Here is a 17,173-nt window from a genome sequence, read left to right on the forward strand (position 1 = left end):
GGAGTGCCTAGTATTGATCCTCCATAGAGAAGAGCAGTGTGCCGGAGTGCCTAGTATTGAGCCTCCATAGAGACGAGCAGTGTGCTGGAGTGCCTAGTACTGAGCCTCCGTAGAGGCGAGCAGTGTGCTGGAGTGCCTAATACTGAGCCTCCATAGAGGCGAGCAGTGTGCCGGAGTGCCTAGTACTAAGCCTCCATAGAGGCGAGCAGTGTGCCGGAGTACCCAAGTACTGAGCCTCCATAGAGGCGAGCAGTGTGCCGGAGTGCCTAGTACTGAGCCTCCATAGAGGCGAGCAGTGTGCCGGAGTGCCTAGTACTGAGTCTCCATAGAGGCGAGCAGTGTGCCGGAGTGCCTAGTACTGAGCCTCCATAGAGGCGAGCAGTGTGCTGGAGTGCCTAGTACTGAGCCTCCATAGAGGTGAGCAGTGTGCCGGAGTGCCTAGTACTGAGTCTCCATAGAGGCGAGTAGTGTGCCGGAGTGCCTAGTACTGAGCCTCCATAGAGATGAGCAGTGTGCCGGAGTGCCAAGTACTGAGCCTCCATAGAGGCGAGCAGTGTGCCGGAGTACCCAAGTACTGAGCCTCCATAGAGGCGAGCAGTGTGCCGGAGTGCCTAGTACTGAGCCTCCATAGAGGCGAGCAGTGTGCCGGAGTGCCTAGTACTAAGCCTCCATAGAGGCGAGCATTGTGCCGGAGTACCCAAGTACTGAGCCTCCATAGAGGCGAGCAGTGTGCCGGAGTGCCTAGTACTGAGCCTCCATAGAGGCGAGCAGTGTGCTGGAGTGCCTAGTACTGAGCCTCCATAGAGGCGAGCAGTGTGCTGGAGTGCCTAGTACTGAGCCTCCATAGAGCAGAGCAGTGTGCCGGAGTGCCTAGTACTGAGCCTCCATAGAGGCGAGCAGTGTGCCGGAGTGCCTGGTACGGAGCCTCCATAGAGCCGAGCATGTGCCGGAGTGCCAAGAACTGAGTCTCCATAGAGCAGAGCAGTGTTCCGGAGTGCCTAGTACTGAGCCTCCATAGAGGCGAGCAGAGTGCCGGAGTGCCTAGTACTGAGCCTCCTTAGAGGCGAGCAGTGTGCCGGAGTGCCTAGTACTGAGCCTCCATAGAGGCGAGCAGTGTGCCGGAGTGCCTAGTACTGAGCCTCCATAGAGGCGAGCAGTGTGCCGGAGTGCCTAGTACTGAGCCTCCATAGAGCAGAGCAGTGTGCCGGAGTGCCTAGTACTGTGCCTCCATAGAGCAGAGCAGTGTGCTGGAGTGCCTAGTACTGAGCCTCCATAGAGCAGAGCAGTGTGCCGGAGTGCCTATTACTGAGCCTCCATAGAGCAGAGCAGTGTGCCGGAGTGCCAAGTACTGAGCCTCCATAGAGGCGAGCAGTGTGCCGGAGTGCCTAGTACTGAGCCTCCATAGACACGAGCAGTGTGCCGGAGTGCCTAGTACTGATCCTCCATAGAGGCAAGCAGTGTGCCGGAGTGCCAAGTACTGATCCTCCATAGAGCAGAGCAGTGTGCCGGAGTGCCTAGTACTGAGCCTCCGTAGAGGCGAGCAGTGTGTTGGAGTGCCTAGTACTGATCCTCCATAGAGGCGAGCAGTGTGCCGGAGTGCCAAGTACTGATCCTCCATAGAGCAGAGCAGTGTGCCGGAGTGCCTAGTACTGAGCCTCCATAGAGGCGAGCAGTGTGCCGGAGTGCCTAGTACTGAGCCTCCATAGAGGCGAGCAGTGTGCTGGAGTGCCTAGTACTGAGCCTCCATAGAGGCGAGCAGTGTGCCGGAGTGCCTAGTACTGAGCCTCCATAGAGCAGAGCAGTGTGCCGGAGTGCCTAGTACTGAGCCTCCATAGAGGCGAGCAGTGTGCCGGAGTGCCTGGTACGGAGCCTCCATAGAGCCGAGCATGTGCCGGAGTGCCAAGAACTGAGTCTCCATAGAGCAGAGCAGTGTTCCGGAGTGCCTAGTACTGAGCCTCCATAGAGGCGAGCAGAGTGCCGGAGTGCCTAGTACTGAGCCTCCTTAGAGGCGAGCAGTGTGCCGGAGTGCCTAGTACTGAGCCTCCATAGAGGCGAGCAGTGTGCCGGAGTGCCTAGTACTGAGCCTCCATAGAGCAGAGCAGTGTGCTGGAATGCCTAGTACTGAGCCTCCATAGAGCAGAGCAGTGTGCCGGAGTGCCAAGTACTGAGCCTCCATAGAGGCGAGCAGTGTGCCGGAGTGCCTAGTACTGAGCCTCCATAGACACGAGCAGTGTGCCGGAGTGTCTAGTACTGATCCTCCATAGAGGCGAGCAGTGTGCCGGAGTGCCAAGTACTGATCCTCCATAGAGCAGAGCAGTGTGCCGGAGTGCCTAGTACCGAGCCTCCATAGAGGCGAGCAGTGTGCCGGAGTGCCTAGTACTGAGCCTCCATAGAGGCGAGCAGTGTGCCGGAGTGCCTAGTACTGTGCCTCCATAGAGCAGAGCAGTGTGCTGGAGTGCCTAGTACTGAGCCTCCATAGAGCAGAGCAGTGTGCCGGAGTGCCAAGTACTGAGCCTCCATAGAGGCGAGCAGTGTGCCGGAGTGCCTAGTACTGAGCCTCCATAGACACGAGCAGTGTGCCGGAGTGTCTAGTACTGATCCTCCATAGAGGCGAGCAGTGTGCCGGAGTGCCAAGTACTGATCCTCCATAGAGCAGAGCAGTGTGCCGGAGTGCCTAGTACTGAGCTTCCATAGAGGCGAGCAGTGTGCCGGAGTGCCTAGTACTGAGCCTCCGTAGAGGCGAGCAGTGTGTTGGAGTGCCTAGTACTGATCCTCCATAGAGGCGAGCAGTGTGCCGGAGTGCCAAGTACTGATCCTCCATAGAGCAGAGCAGTGTGCCGGAGTGCCTAGTACTGAGCCTCCATAGAGGCGAGCAGTGTGTTGGAGTGCCTAGTACTGAGCCTCCGTAGAGCAGAGCAGTGTGCCGGAGTGCCTAGTACTGATCCTCCATAGAGCAGAGCAGTGTGCCGGAGTGCCTAGTACTGAGCCTCCATAGAGGCGAGCAGTGTGTTGGAGTGCCTAGTACTGAGCCTCCATAGAGGCGAGCAGTGTGTTGGACTGCCTAGTACTGAGCCTCCGTAGAGGCGAGCAGTGTGTTGGAGTGCCTAGTACTGAGCCTCCGTAGAGGCGAGCAGTGTGTTGGAGTGCCTAGTACTGATCCTCCATAGAGGCGAGCAGTGTGCCGGAGTGCCAAGTACTGATCCTCCATAGAGCAGAGCAGTGTGCCGGAGTGCCTAGTACTGAGCCTCCATAGAGGCGAGCAGTGTGTTGGAGTGCCTAGTACTGAGCCTCCATAGAGGCGAGCAGTGTGCCGGAGTGCCTAGTACTGAGCCTCCATAGAGCAGAGCATTGTGCTGGAGTGCCTAGTACTGAGCCTCCATAGAGCAGAGCAGTGTGCCGCAGTGCCTAGTACTGAGCCTCCATAGAGTCGAGCAGTGTGCCGGAGTGCCTAGTATTGATCCTCCATAGAGAAGAGCAGTGTGCCGGAGTGCCTAGTACTGAGCCTCCATAGAGACGAGCAGTGTGCTGGAGTGCCTAGTACTGAGCCTCCGTAGAGGCGAGCAGTGTGCTGGAGTGCCTAGTACTGAGCCTCCATAGAGGCGAGCAGTGTGCCGGAGTGCCTAGTACTAAGCCTCCATAGAGGCGAGCAGTGTGCCGGAGTACCCAAGTACTGAGCCTCCATAGAGGCGAGCAGTGTGCCGGAGTGCCTAGTACTGAGCCTCCATAGAGGCGAGCAGTGTGCCGGAGTGCCTAGTACTGAGTCTTCATAGAGGCGAGCAGTGTGCCGGAGTGCCTAGTACTGAGCCTCCATAGAGGCGAGCAGTGTGCTGGAGTGCCTAGTACTGAGCCTCCATAGAGGCGAGCAGTGTGCCGGAGTGCCTAGTACTGAGTCTCCATAGAGGCGAGCAGTGTGCCGGAGTGCCTAGTACTGAGCCTCCATAGAGACGAGCAGTGTGCCGGAGTGCCAAGTACTGAGCCTCCATAGAGGCGAGCAGTGTGCCGGAGTACCCAAGTACTGAGCCTCCATAGAGGCGAGCAGTGTGCCGGAGTGCCTAGTACTGAGCCTCCATAGAGGCGAGCAGTGTGCCGGAGTGCCTAGTACTAAGCCTCCATAGAGGCGAGCAGTGTGCCGGAGTACCCAAGTACTGAGCCTCCATAGAGGCGAGCAGTGTGCCGGAGTGCCTAGTACTGAGCCTCCATAGAGGCGAGCAGTGTGCTGGAGTGCCTAGTACTGAGCCTCCATAGAGGCGAGCAGTGTGCCGGAGTGCCTAGTACTGAGTCTCCATAGAGGCGAGCAGTGTGCCGGAGTGCCTAGTACTGAGCCTCCATAGAGCAGAGCAGTGTGCCGGAGTGCCTAGTACTGAGCCTCCATAGAGGCGAGCAGTGTGCCGGAGTGCCTGGTACGGAGCCTCCATAGAGCCGAGCATGTGCCGGAGTGCCAAGAACTGAGTCTCCATAGAGCAGAGCAGTGTTCCGGAGTGCCTACTACTGAGCCTCCATAGAGGCGAGCAGAGTGCCGGAGTGCCTAGTACTGAGCCTCCTTAGAGGCGAACAGTGTGCCGGAGTGCCTAGTACTGAGCCTCCATAGAGGCGAGCAGTGTGCCGGAGTGCCTAGTACTGAGCCTCCATAGAGGCGAGCAGTGTGCCGGAGTGCCTAGTACTGAGCCTCCATAGAGCAGAGCAGTGTGCCGGAGTGCCTAGTACTGTGCCTCCATAGAGCAGAGCAGTGTGCTGGAGTGCCTAGTACTGAGCCTCCATAGAGCAGAGCAGTGTGCCAGAGTGCCTAGTACTGAGCCTCCATAGAGCAGAGCAGTGTGCTGGAGTGCCTAGTACTGAGCCTCCATAGAGGCGAGCAGTGTGCCGGAGTGCCAAGTACTGAGCCTCCATAGAGGCGAGCAGTGTGCCGGAGTGCCTAGTACTGAGCCTCCATAGACGCGAGCAGTGTGCCGGAGTGCCTAGTACTGATCCTCCATAGAGGCGAGCAGTGTGCCGGAGTGCCAAGTACTGATCCTCCATAGAGCAGAGCAGTGTGCCGGAGTGCCTAGTACTGAGCCTCCATAGAGGCGAGCAGTGTGCCGGAGTGCCTAGTACTGAGCCTCCGTAGAGGCGAGCAGTGTGTTGGAGTGCCTAGTACTGAGCCTCCATAGAGGCGAGCAGTGTGCCGGAGTGCCTAGTACTGAGCCTCCATAGAGCAGAGCAGTGTGCCGGAGTGCCTAGTACTGTGCCTCCATAGAGCAGAGCAGTGTGCTGGAGTGCCTAGTACTGAGCCTCCATAGAGCAGAGCATTGTGCTGGAGTGCCTAGTACTGAGCCTCCATAGAGCAGAGCATTGTGCCGGAGTGCCTAGTACTGAGCCTCCATAGAGCAGAGCAGTGTGCCGGAGTGCCTAGTACTGAGCCTCCATAGAGGCGAGCAGTGTGCCGGAGTGCCTGGTACGGAGCCTCCATAGAGCCGAGCATGTGCCGGAGTGCCAAGAACTGAGTCTCCATAGAGCAGAGCAGTGTTCCGGAGTGCCTACTACTGAGCCTCCATAGAGGCGAGCAGAGTGCCGGAGTGCCTAGTACTGAGCCTCCTTAGAGGCGAGCAGTGTGCCGGAGTGCCTAGTACTGAGCCTCCATAGAGGCGAGCAGTGTGCCGGAGTGCCTAGTACTGAGCCTCCATAGAGGCGAGCAGTGTGCTGGAGTGCCTAGTACTGAGCCTCCATAGAGCAGAGCAGTGTGCCGGAGTGCCTAGTACTGTGCCTCCATAGAGCAGAGCAGTGTGCTGGAGTGCCTAGTACTGAGCCTCCATAGAGCAGAGCAGTGTGCCAGAGTGCCTAGTACTGAGCCTCCATAGAGCAGAGCAGTGTGCTGGAGTGCCTAGTACTGAGCCTCCATAGAGGCGAGCAGTGTGCCGGAGTGCCAAGTACTGAGCCTCCATAGAGGCGAGCAGTGTGCCGGAGTGCCTAGTACTGAGCCTCCATAGACGCGAGCAGTGTGCCGGAGTGCCTAGTACTGATCCTCCATAGAGGCGAGCAGTGTGCCGGAGTGCCAAGTACTGATCCTCCATAGAGCAGAGCAGTGTGCCGGAGTGCCTAGTACTGAGCCTCCATAGAGGCGAGCAGTGTGCCGGAGTGCCTAGTACTGAGCCTCCGTAGAGGCGAGCAGTGTGTTGGAGTGCCTAGTACTGAGCCTCCATAGAGGCGAGCAGTGTGCCGGAGTGCCTAGTACTGAGCCTCCATAGAGCAGAGCAGTGTGCCGGAGTGCCTAGTACTGTGCCTCCATAGAGCAGAGCAGTGTGCTGGATTGCCTAGTACTGAGCCTCCATAGAGCAGAGCATTGTGCTGGAGTGCCTAGTACTGAGCCTCCATAGAGCAGAGCATTGTGCCGGAGTGCCTAGTACTGAGCCTCCATAGAGCAGAGCATTGTGCCGGAGTGCCTAGTACTGAGTCTCCATAGAGGCAAGCAGTGTGCCGGAGTGCCTAGTACTGAGCCTCCATAGAGGCGAGCAGTGTGCCGGAGTGCCTGGTACGGAGCCTCCATAGAGCCGAGCATGTGCCGGAGTGCCAAGAACTGAGTCTCCATAGAGCAGAGCAGTGTTCCGGAGTGCCTACTACTGAGCCTCCATAGAGGCGAGCAGAGTGCCGGAGTGCCTAGTACTGAGCCTCCTTAGAGGCGAGCAGTGTGCCGGAGTGCCTAGTACTGAGCCTCCATAGAGGCGAGCAGTGTGCCGGAGTGCCTAGTACTGAGCCTCCATAGAGGCGAGCAGTGTGCCGGAGTGCCTAGTACTGAGCCTCCATAGAGCAGAGCAGTGTGCCGGAGTGCCTAGTACTGTGCCTCCATAGAGCAGAGCAGTGTGCTGGAGTGCCTAGTACTGAGCCTCCATAGAGCAGAGCAGTGTGCCAGAGTGCCTAGTACTGAGCCTCCATAGAGCAGAGCAGTGTGCTGGAGTGCCTAGTACTGAGCCTCCATAGAGGCGAGCAGTGTGCCGGAGTGCCAAGTACTGAGCCTCCATAGAGGCGAGCAGTGTGCCGGAGTGCCTAGTACTGAGCCTCCATAGACGCGAGCAGTGTGCCGGAGTGCCTAGTACTGATCCTCCATAGAGGCGAGCAGTGTGCCGGAGTGCCAAGTACTGATCCTCCATAGAGCAGAGCAGTGTGCCGGAGTGCCTAGTACTGAGCCTCCATAGAGGCGAGCAGTGTGCCGGAGTGCCTAGTACTGAGCCTCCGTAGAGGCGAGCAGTGTGTTGGAGTGCCTAGTACTGAGCCTCCATAGAGGCGAGCAGTGTGCCGGAGTGCCTAGTACTGAGCCTCCATAGAGCAGAGCAGTGTGCCGGAGTGCCTAGTACTGTGCCTCCATAGAGCAGAGCAGTGTGCTGGAGTGCCTAGTACTGAGCCTCCATAGAGCAGAGCATTGTGCTGGAGTGCCTAGTACTGAGCCTCCATAGAGCAGAGCATTGTGCCGGAGTGCCTAGTACTGAGCCTCCATAGAGCAGAGCATTGTGCCGGAGTGCCTAGTACTGAGTCTCCATAGAGGCAAGCAGTGTGCCGGAGTGCCTAGTACTGAGCCTCCATAGAGGCGAGCGTGTGCCGGAGTGCCTAGTACTGAGCCTCCATAGAGGCGAGCAGTGTGCCGGAGTGCCTAGTACTGAGCCTCCATAGAGGCGAGCAGTGTGCCGGAGTGCCTAGTACTGAGCCTCCATAGAGCAGAGCATTGTGCCGGAGTGCCTAGTACTGAGCCTCCATAGAGCAGAGCAGTGTGCCGGAGTGCCTAGTACTGAGCCTCCATAGAGTCGAGCAGTGTGCCGGAGTGCCTAGTATTGATCCTCCATAGAGAAGAGCAGTGTGCCGGAGTGCCTAGTATTGAGCCTCCATAGAGACGAGCAGTGTGCTGGAGTGCCTAGTACTGAGCCTCCGTAGAGGCGAGCAGTGTGCTGGAGTGCCTAATACTGAGCCTCCATAGAGGCGAGCAGTGTGCCGGAGTGCCTAGTACTAAGCCTCCATAGAGGCGAGCAGTGTGCCGGAGTACCCAAGTACTGAGCCTCCATAGAGGCGAGCAGTGTGCCGGAGTGCCTAGTACTGAGCCTCCATAGAGGCGAGCAGTGTGCCGGAGTGCCTAGTACTGAGTCTCCATAGAGGCGAGCAGTGTGCCGGAGTGCCTAGTACTGAGCCTCCATAGAGGCGAGCAGTGTGCTGGAGTGCCTAGTACTGAGCCTCCATAGAGGTGAGCAGTGTGCCGGAGTGCCTAGTACTGAGTCTCCATAGAGGCGAGTAGTGTGCCGGAGTGCCTAGTACTGAGCCTCCATAGAGATGAGCAGTGTGCCGGAGTGCCAAGTACTGAGCCTCCATAGAGGCGAGCAGTGTGCCGGAGTACCCAAGTACTGAGCCTCCATAGAGGCGAGCAGTGTGCCGGAGTGCCTAGTACTGAGCCTCCATAGAGGCGAGCAGTGTGCCGGAGTGCCTAGTACTAAGCCTCCATAGAGGCGAGCATTGTGCCGGAGTACCCAAGTACTGAGCCTCCATAGAGGCGAGCAGTGTGCCGGAGTGCCTAGTACTGAGCCTCCATAGAGGCGAGCAGTGTGCTGGAGTGCCTAGTACTGAGCCTCCATAGAGGCGAGCAGTGTGCTGGAGTGCCTAGTACTGAGCCTCCATAGAGCAGAGCAGTGTGCCGGAGTGCCTAGTACTGAGCCTCCATAGAGGCGAGCAGTGTGCCGGAGTGCCTGGTACGGAGCCTCCATAGAGCCGAGCATGTGCCGGAGTGCCAAGAACTGAGTCTCCATAGAGCAGAGCAGTGTTCCGGAGTGCCTAGTACTGAGCCTCCATAGAGGCGAGCAGAGTGCCGGAGTGCCTAGTACTGAGCCTCCTTAGAGGCGAGCAGTGTGCCGGAGTGCCTAGTACTGAGCCTCCATAGAGGCGAGCAGTGTGCCGGAGTGCCTAGTACTGAGCCTCCATAGAGGCGAGCAGTGTGCCGGAGTGCCTAGTACTGAGCCTCCATAGAGCAGAGCAGTGTGCCGGAGTGCCTAGTACTGTGCCTCCATAGAGCAGAGCAGTGTGCTGGAGTGCCTAGTACTGAGCCTCCATAGAGCAGAGCAGTGTGCCGGAGTGCCTATTACTGAGCCTCCATAGAGCAGAGCAGTGTGCCGGAGTGCCAAGTACTGAGCCTCCATAGAGGCGAGCAGTGTGCCGGAGTGCCTAGTACTGAGCCTCCATAGACACGAGCAGTGTGCCGGAGTGCCTAGTACTGATCCTCCATAGAGGCAAGCAGTGTGCCGGAGTGCCAAGTACTGATCCTCCATAGAGCAGAGCAGTGTGCCGGAGTGCCTAGTACTGAGCCTCCGTAGAGGCGAGCAGTGTGTTGGAGTGCCTAGTACTGATCCTCCATAGAGGCGAGCAGTGTGCCGGAGTGCCAAGTACTGATCCTCCATAGAGCAGAGCAGTGTGCCGGAGTGCCTAGTACTGAGCCTCCATAGAGGCGAGCAGTGTGCCGGAGTGCCTAGTACTGAGCCTCCATAGAGGCGAGCAGTGTGCTGGAGTGCCTAGTACTGAGCCTCCATAGAGGCGAGCAGTGTGCCGGAGTGCCTAGTACTGAGCCTCCATAGAGCAGAGCAGTGTGCCGGAGTGCCTAGTACTGAGCCTCCATAGAGGCGAGCAGTGTGCCGGAGTGCCTGGTACGGAGCCTCCATAGAGCCGAGCATGTGCCGGAGTGCCAAGAACTGAGTCTCCATAGAGCAGAGCAGTGTTCCGGAGAGCCTAGTACTGAGCCTCCATAGAGGCGAGCAGAGTGCCGGAGTGCCTAGTACTGAGCCTCCTTAGAGGCGAGCAGTGTGCCGGAGTGCCTAGTACTGAGCCTCCATAGAGGCGAGCAGTGTGCCGGAGTGCCTAGTACTGAGCCTCCATAGAGCAGAGCAGTGTGCTGGAATGCCTAGTACTGAGCCTCCATAGAGCAGAGCAGTGTGCCGGAGTGCCAAGTACTGAGCCTCCATAGAGGCGAGCAGTGTGCCGGAGTGCCTAGTACTGAGCCTCCATAGACACGAGCAGTGTGCCGGAGTGTCTAGTACTGATCCTCCATAGAGGCGAGCAGTGTGCCGGAGTGCCAAGTACTGATCCTCCATAGAGCAGAGCAGTGTGCCGGAGTGCCTAGTACCGAGCCTCCATAGAGGCGAGCAGTGTGCCGGAGTGCCTAGTACTGAGCCTCCATAGAGGCGAGCAGTGTGCCGGAGTGCCTAGTACTGTGCCTCCATAGAGCAGAGCAGTGTGCTGGAGTGCCTAGTACTGAGCCTCCATAGAGCAGAGCAGTGTGCCGGAGTGCCAAGTACTGAGCCTCCATAGAGGCGAGCAGTGTGCCGGAGTGCCTAGTACTGAGCCTCCATAGACACGAGCAGTGTGCCGGAGTGTCTAGTACTGATCCTCCATAGAGGCGAGCAGTGTGCCGGAGTGCCAAGTACTGATCCTCCATAGAGCAGAGCAGTGTGCCGGAGTGCCTAGTACTGAGCCTCCATAGAGGCGAGCAGTGTGCCGGAGTGCCTAGTACTGAGCCTCCGTAGAGGCGAGCAGTGTGTTGGAGTGCCTAGTACTGATCCTCCATAGAGGCGAGCAGTGTGCCGGAGTGCCAAGTACTGATCCTCCATAGAGCAGAGCAGTGTGCCGGAGTGCCTAGTACTGAGCCTCCATAGAGGCGAGCAGTGTGTTGGAGTGCCTAGTACTGAGCCTCCGTAGAGCAGAGCAGTGTGCCGGAGTGCCTAGTACTGATCCTCCATAGAGCAGAGCAGTGTGCCGGAGTGCCTAGTACTGAGCCTCCATAGAGGCGAGCAGTGTGTTGGAGTGCCTAGTACTGAGCCTCCATAGAGGCGAGCAGTGTGTTGGACTGCCTAGTACTGAGCCTCCGTAGAGGCGAGCAGTGTGTTGGAGTGCCTAGTACTGAGCCTCCGTAGAGGCGAGCAGTGTGTTGGAGTGCCTAGTACTGATCCTCCATAGAGGCGAGCAGTGTGCCGGAGTGCCAAGTACTGATCCTCCATAGAGCAGAGCAGTGTGCCGGAGTGCCTAGTACTGAGCCTCCATAGAGGCGAGCAGTGTGTTGGAGTGCCTAGTACTGAGCCTCCGTAGAGGCGAGCAGTGTGTTGGAGTGCCTAGTACTGAGCCTCCGTAGAGCAGAGCAGTGTGCCGGAGTGCCTAGTACTGATCCTCCATAGAGCAGAGCAGTGTGCCGGAGTGCCTAGTACTGAGCCTCCATAGAGGCGAGCAGTGTGTTGGAGTGCCTAGTACTGAGCCTCCATAGAGGCGAGCAGTGTGTTGGAGTGCCTAGTACTGAGCCTCCGTAGAGCAGAGCAGTGTGCCGGAGTGCCTAGTACTGATCCTCCATAGAGCAGAGCAGTGTGCCGGAGTGCCTAGTACTGATCCTCCATAGAGACGAGCAGTGTGCCGGAGTGCCTAGTACTGAGCCTCCGTAGAGGCGAGCAGTGTGTTGGAGTGCCTAGTACTGAGCCTCCATAGAACAGAGCAGTGTGCCGGAGTGCCTAGTACTGAGCCTCCGTAGAGGCGAGCAGTGTGTTGGAGTGCCTAGTACTGAGCCTCCATAGAGCAGAGCAGTGTGCCGGAGTGCCTAGTACTGAGCCTCCATAGAGGCGAGCAGTGTGCCGGAGTGCCAAGTACTGATCCTCCATAGAGCAGAGCAGTGTGCCGGAGTGCCTAGTACTGAGCCTCCATAGACACGAGCAGTGTGCCGGAGTGCCTAGTACTGAGCCTCCATAGACACGAGCAGTGTGCCGGAGTGCCTAGTACTGAGCCTCCGTAGAGGCGAGCAGTGTGTTGGAGTGTCTAGTACTGAGCCTCCATAGAACAGAGCAGTGTGCCGGAGTGCCTAGTACTGAGCCTCCGTAGAGGCGAGCAGTGTGTTGGAGTGTCTAGTACTGAGCCTCCATAGAACAGAGCAGTGTGCCGGAGTGCCTAGTACTGAGCCTCCATAGAGGCGAGCAGTGTGCCGGAGTGCCTAGTACTGAGCCTCCATAGAGGCGAGCAGTGTGCCGGAGTGCCTAGTACTGAGCCTCCATAGAACAGAGCAGTGTGCCGGAGTGCCTAGTACTGAGCCTCCGTAGAGGCGAGCAGTGTGTTGGAGTGTCTAGTACTGAGCCTCCATAGAACAGAGCAGTGTGCCGGAGTGCCTAGTACTGAGCCTCCGTAGAGGCGAGCAGTGTGTTGGAGTGTCTAGTACTGAGCCTCCATAGAACAGAGCAGTGTGCCGGAGTGCCTAGTACTGAGCCTCCATAGAGGCGAGCAGTGTGCCGGAGTGCCTAGTACTGAGCCTCCATAGAGGCGAGCAGTGTGCCGGAGTGCCTAGTACTGAGCCTCCATAGAACAGAGCAGTGTGCCGGAGTGCCTAGTACTGAGCCTCCATAGAGGCGAGCAGTGTGCCGGAGTGCCAAGTACTGATCCTCCATAGAGCAGAGCAGTGTGCCGGAGTGCCTAGTACTGAGCCTCCATAGAGGCGAGCAGTGTGCCTGATGTCTTCTTGCTATGTCTGGGGTCTAGGCACGTGTTTCTTGTCCAATTTTCTCATTTTTTTGCTTGCTCCCCGTTTCCGGCCATGAAGAGGACGCACATCTAGATTTTGGCTAAGTATATGTGCAGGCTGCAGAGTTGGAAATATTATTCTCGCATGCTGAAAAATTCTGTTTTGTCTGAACTTAACACATGTATAAAGTAAGGCGTGTGCAAATCTTGGAACCGACCTCCATTGTGCACCGCCCGGATGAGTAATCAGGGTTTCCAGCCGGCGTAGAAGTGTCTGTGTCTGTCCTAACCTGCATGGGATTCATAGCAGTAATCGCCTAATATTCCCGACGGCCCCTGTGTGCTGCATGAGCCACGCGAGAGGGACGGTGCCTATCTACAGCAGGATTCGGATTCATTTTTATGGGATATTTGACATCTTAAAGTGGTTAGATATTGATTGTTGGTTTCAAAAGTCTGTATGTCTTGCCATACCTGCATAATATAATAGGCAATTGCATGAATGACAATTCCCCAATAAATGCATTATGTCGTTCCTTTGTTTAAGTCAATCTACTAAGTTTGAAAAGTTATCACGTGTCTGCAGGATAGGTGAGAACTCGTTGATTTCTTCGATCCCCAATGCTAGGACCCCCGCTGGTTCTGAAAATGGGGTACTGCAATGACCTGACTGAATGGAGTGTAATCTTGGCAATGGCCACTAGACATTGTACGGCGCTGTCTTGTTTGAGCTACGCACACTCTTCATCTGAACACCTAATAGGAGAGGGAGGCCAGGTGTAGTTTCTCAAAAGTGCAGTACCATAAACCACCACCATCAAATGTGGCGCTGTTTGTAGACAAAAGCTTATGTTTTTTTTAAATTCTGGACAACCCCTTTTAGAGTATCCTCTTGTAAAAATAAATAAGAACGGACACTTTTTGCCTCTGTTAGGTGAATGGGAGCATTTATGTCAAGCAATAAAGATAAGAAGTCATTGTATATGATAGTAGTGCTGGGGAAGCGCTGTTGCATTGATATCTATGGAAACTATAGCGCGTGGGAAGTGGTGAAAGGTGGTACTACAAGTTAGAAATGTGACTGAAAGATGTGAAAGAAACATCTCCTGTACCTTTCATAAAAAGTCAGGGATATTGCATGCAGAGCAGTTATATGCTCTTTTTAGAATTTTTCTCTTTTGACGGTGTGAATATTATGCAGGTGAAGTCAATGTAACTATTGACCGTGCTTCTTTTTTCCTTCCTAGACATCCGACATCATGCTGCAGCGCTGCGGAAATCATGTCAGTGTTGTTTTTCCATACTATGAAGTATAAGCCTCAGGATCCTAAGAACCCCAACAATGATCGCTTTGTGATGTCTAAGGTACGGTATACGGTGTGCTAAGTTTAAAGGGGTTAGTCCCATCTTTAGAGGTTGTCACCCATCCATAGGAGAGGTTTTAGCTTGGTGATCACGTGGGGATCCGACCCCTGATTCCTGCACTGATCCCAAAAACGGGGCTCTGCAGTGCCCCGTCTGAAAGGAGCTGAACATGCGCACCATCGATCCCATTTATTCTGTATGGGACTGCTGGAGATAAGCAAGTGATATAGGAGGCTATCTCCAGTAGGCCCATAGAGAATGAATGGATGGGTCACGTGCATGTCCGAATCGGTGGTGTGCATGCCCGGCCTCAGTGGCAGATGTCAGGGAAAGCCGCACCATCCATGTTAGGTGGTGTGCACAGTAAGACCCTGATTCATCAAGATCTGCATTGTTCACACCGGTCTTGATGCAGGGGTGTGCTGGAGTCAGACGCTCATGATTCATGAAGAGGTAGGCCTACAAAACGTCTCTTCCTGCTCTGCTACGGTCCATTGAGGGCAGTCAGTTTTAACTTTCTAGTTTACTATGTTTTTCCTTCTATTCTGTTGTCATTTTTGCCATGTTTATGATGTTCTGTTACTAGATAGTGTGGGAATGTGTCGGGAACCACACAGCGTGTTTATGGAACCTCCTCATCTATCGGACCTTTCTCTACGAAGATGCATTAGATGATGTTGTGTCTTCTCAATAAGATTAAGTGGCTGTGGGAACACTGCATGTAATGAGTACTTTTCTTCTTTCAGGGTCACGCAGCTCCCATCTTGTACGCAGCCTGGGCCGAGGCTGGCTTTCTGCCCGAGTCCGAACTGTTGAACTTGAGGAAACTCGACTCTGTCCTTGAAGGTCATCCGGTCCCAGTGCGTATTTACTATCATCCTCAATATTGTTTTGTGTTTCTGCATTTCCTGACCATTATGGACATCTTTAGCAGCTCAGATATCAGTATCAGTTTCATGTAGTTTGTTGCTGGGTTTGAAGAGCTCCGATCTTTTAATGTTTTGTGTTGTAGAGACAAGAATTCACAGATGTGGCCACAGGATCGTTGGGACAAGGACTGGGGGCTGCGGCTGGAATGGCCTACACTGCAAAATACTTTGATAAGGCCAGGTAACTCTAATGTTGCTGAAAATTTTCAGCATGTCCTCGTTTTTTTTTGTTTTTTTTTAAGTGCAGTACACAACGCTCTTTGTATAAAGGCCGTCTATCTGGGAACCTTGGAGTGGTTCCAACCGTTCCATGCATCGGTTGGCGGGGCACAATTGTGCAGTTCATGTTGTATATGGAGAAACACGGGTCACGGTCTCTTTCAGAACTGTAGAGTGACTCCATGCACCGGTTAATGGTGCACAATTGTGTAGTACATGGAGGAATACAGTCCACGGCCTCTCTCAGATCTGTAGAGTGGCTGCGTGCATCGGTTCATGGTGCACAATTGTGTAATACATGGAGGAATACCGTCCACGGTCTCTCTCGGAACTGTAGATTGGCTCCATGCACCGGTTCATGGTTAACAATTGTGTAGTACATGGAGGAATATGGTCCACAGTCTCTCGGAACTATAGAGTGACTCCATGCAGCGGTTCATGGTGCACAATTGTGTAGTACATGGAGTAATATGGTCCACAGTCTCTCGGAACTGTAGAGTGACTCCATGCACCGCTTCATGGTGCACAATTGTGTAGTACATGGAGGGATATGGTCTATGGTCTCTCTCGGAACTGTAGAGTGACTCCATGCACCGGTTCATGGTGCACAACCGTGTAGTACATGGAAGTATACGGTCCACGGTCTCTCTCGGAACTGTAGAGTGACTTTATGCATCTGTTGATGGTGCACAATTGTGCAGTTCATGTAATACTTGGAGAGACTCTGTCTTCCAGTCCACGGTTTCTCTTAGAGACTTAGAGTACTTCACGGTTCTCTGTCACTTTCTGAACTGTATAGTGGCTCCATGCACCGGTTCATGGTGCACAATTGTGTAGTACATGGAGGGATACAGTCCACGGTCTCTCTCGGAACTTTAGAGTGACTCCATGCATCAGCTGACTTAGAGTACTGCACAGTTCACAGTCTCTCTCTGAACTTTAGAGTGACTCCATGCACCGATTGACGGTGCACAAATGTGTAGTACTTGGAAGGATATGGGTCACTGTCTCTGTCGGAACTATAGAGTGGCCTCCATACACCGATTGAAGCCCATGTAATTCTTGGGGGGGACATGGTCCACCGGTCCACGGTCTCTGTTGGAAACTTAGAGTAGTATACAATCCATGATCTCTCTCGGAGCTGTAAAGTGACTCCATGCACTGGATGACAGTGCACTATTGTGCAGTACATGTAGTACACGGAGAGACACGGTCCATCTCAAAACTGTCGATTGGCTCCATGTACCGGTTGGCAGTGCACCATTGTGCTGTCCATGTAATACAAGGAGGGACACGGTCCATGGGTTCGAGAGATGAGTTATAGCGAGGATCTTAAAAAAACATAATTTATTATGCGATTCCCCCTGTCCGCTTCTTACTTGCCTGTGCGGGCTCATGTGAGTTACCTTCCATCTCCTCAGATTTCTTAGAAATTAATTGATCTGACAAGAAGGAACTTGTACAGTTGTGGCCAAAAGTATTGACACCCCTGCAATTCTGTCAGATAATACTCAGTTTCTTCCTGAAAATGATTGCAAACACAAATTCTTTGGTATTATTACCTTCATTTAATTTGTCTTAAATGAAAAAACACAAAACGAATTGTCCTAAAGCCAAATTGGATATAATTCCACACCAAACATAAAAAAGAGGGTGGACAAAAGTATTGGCACTGTTCGAAAAATCATGTGATGCTTCTCTAATTTGTGTAATTAACAGCACCTATAACTTACCTGTGGCCCCTAACAGGTGTTGGCAATAACTAAATCACACTTGCAGCCAGTTGACATGGATTAAAGTTGACTCAACCTCTGTCCTGTGTCCTTGTGTGTACCACATTGAGCATGGAGAAAAGAAAGAAGACCAAAGAACTGTCTGAGGACTTGAGAAACCAAATTGTGAGGAAGCATGAGCAATCTCAAGGCTACAAGTCCATCTCCAAAGACCTGAATGTTCCTGTGTCTACCGTGCGCAGTGTCATCAAGAAGTTTAAAGCCCATGGCACTGTGGCTAACCTCCCTAGATGTGGACGGAAAAGAAAAATTGACAAGAGATTTCAACGCAAGATTGTGCGGATGTTGGATAAAGAACCTCGACTAACATCCAAACAAGTTCAAGCTGCCCTGCAGTCCGAGGGTACAACAGGCTCAACCCGTACTATCCGTCGGCGTCTGAAT

General features: G+C 54.4%; 1 protein-coding gene across 2 annotated transcripts in view; it reads left to right on the forward strand.

Annotated features, from left to right (window-relative positions):
* TKT (transketolase) overlaps window positions 1-17,173 on the forward strand; it is an 89,796-nt gene that overhangs the window by 39,938 nt on the left and 32,685 nt on the right. The window contains exons 1-4 of one of the 2 annotated variants that reach the window (XM_073574182.1): window positions 12,773-12,910; window positions 13,731-13,848; window positions 14,595-14,708; window positions 14,861-14,958. In XM_073574182.1, coding sequence (XP_073430283.1) covers window positions 13,765-13,848; window positions 14,595-14,708; window positions 14,861-14,958 — 296 coding nt within the window. In that variant the 5' untranslated portion in view covers window positions 12,773-12,910; window positions 13,731-13,764. Of the gene's footprint in view, window positions 1-12,772; window positions 12,911-13,730; window positions 13,849-14,594; window positions 14,709-14,860; window positions 14,959-17,173 lie in introns of those variants that run through there. The other variant, XM_073574181.1, reaches the window with a different exon arrangement.

Source organism: Dendrobates tinctorius, unplaced genomic scaffold (assembly GCF_039654945.1).
Source record: "Dendrobates tinctorius isolate UK_male_01 unplaced genomic scaffold, ASM3965494v1 ptg000038l, whole genome shotgun sequence".
Taxonomy (NCBI): domain Eukaryota; kingdom Metazoa; phylum Chordata; class Amphibia; order Anura; family Dendrobatidae; genus Dendrobates; species Dendrobates tinctorius.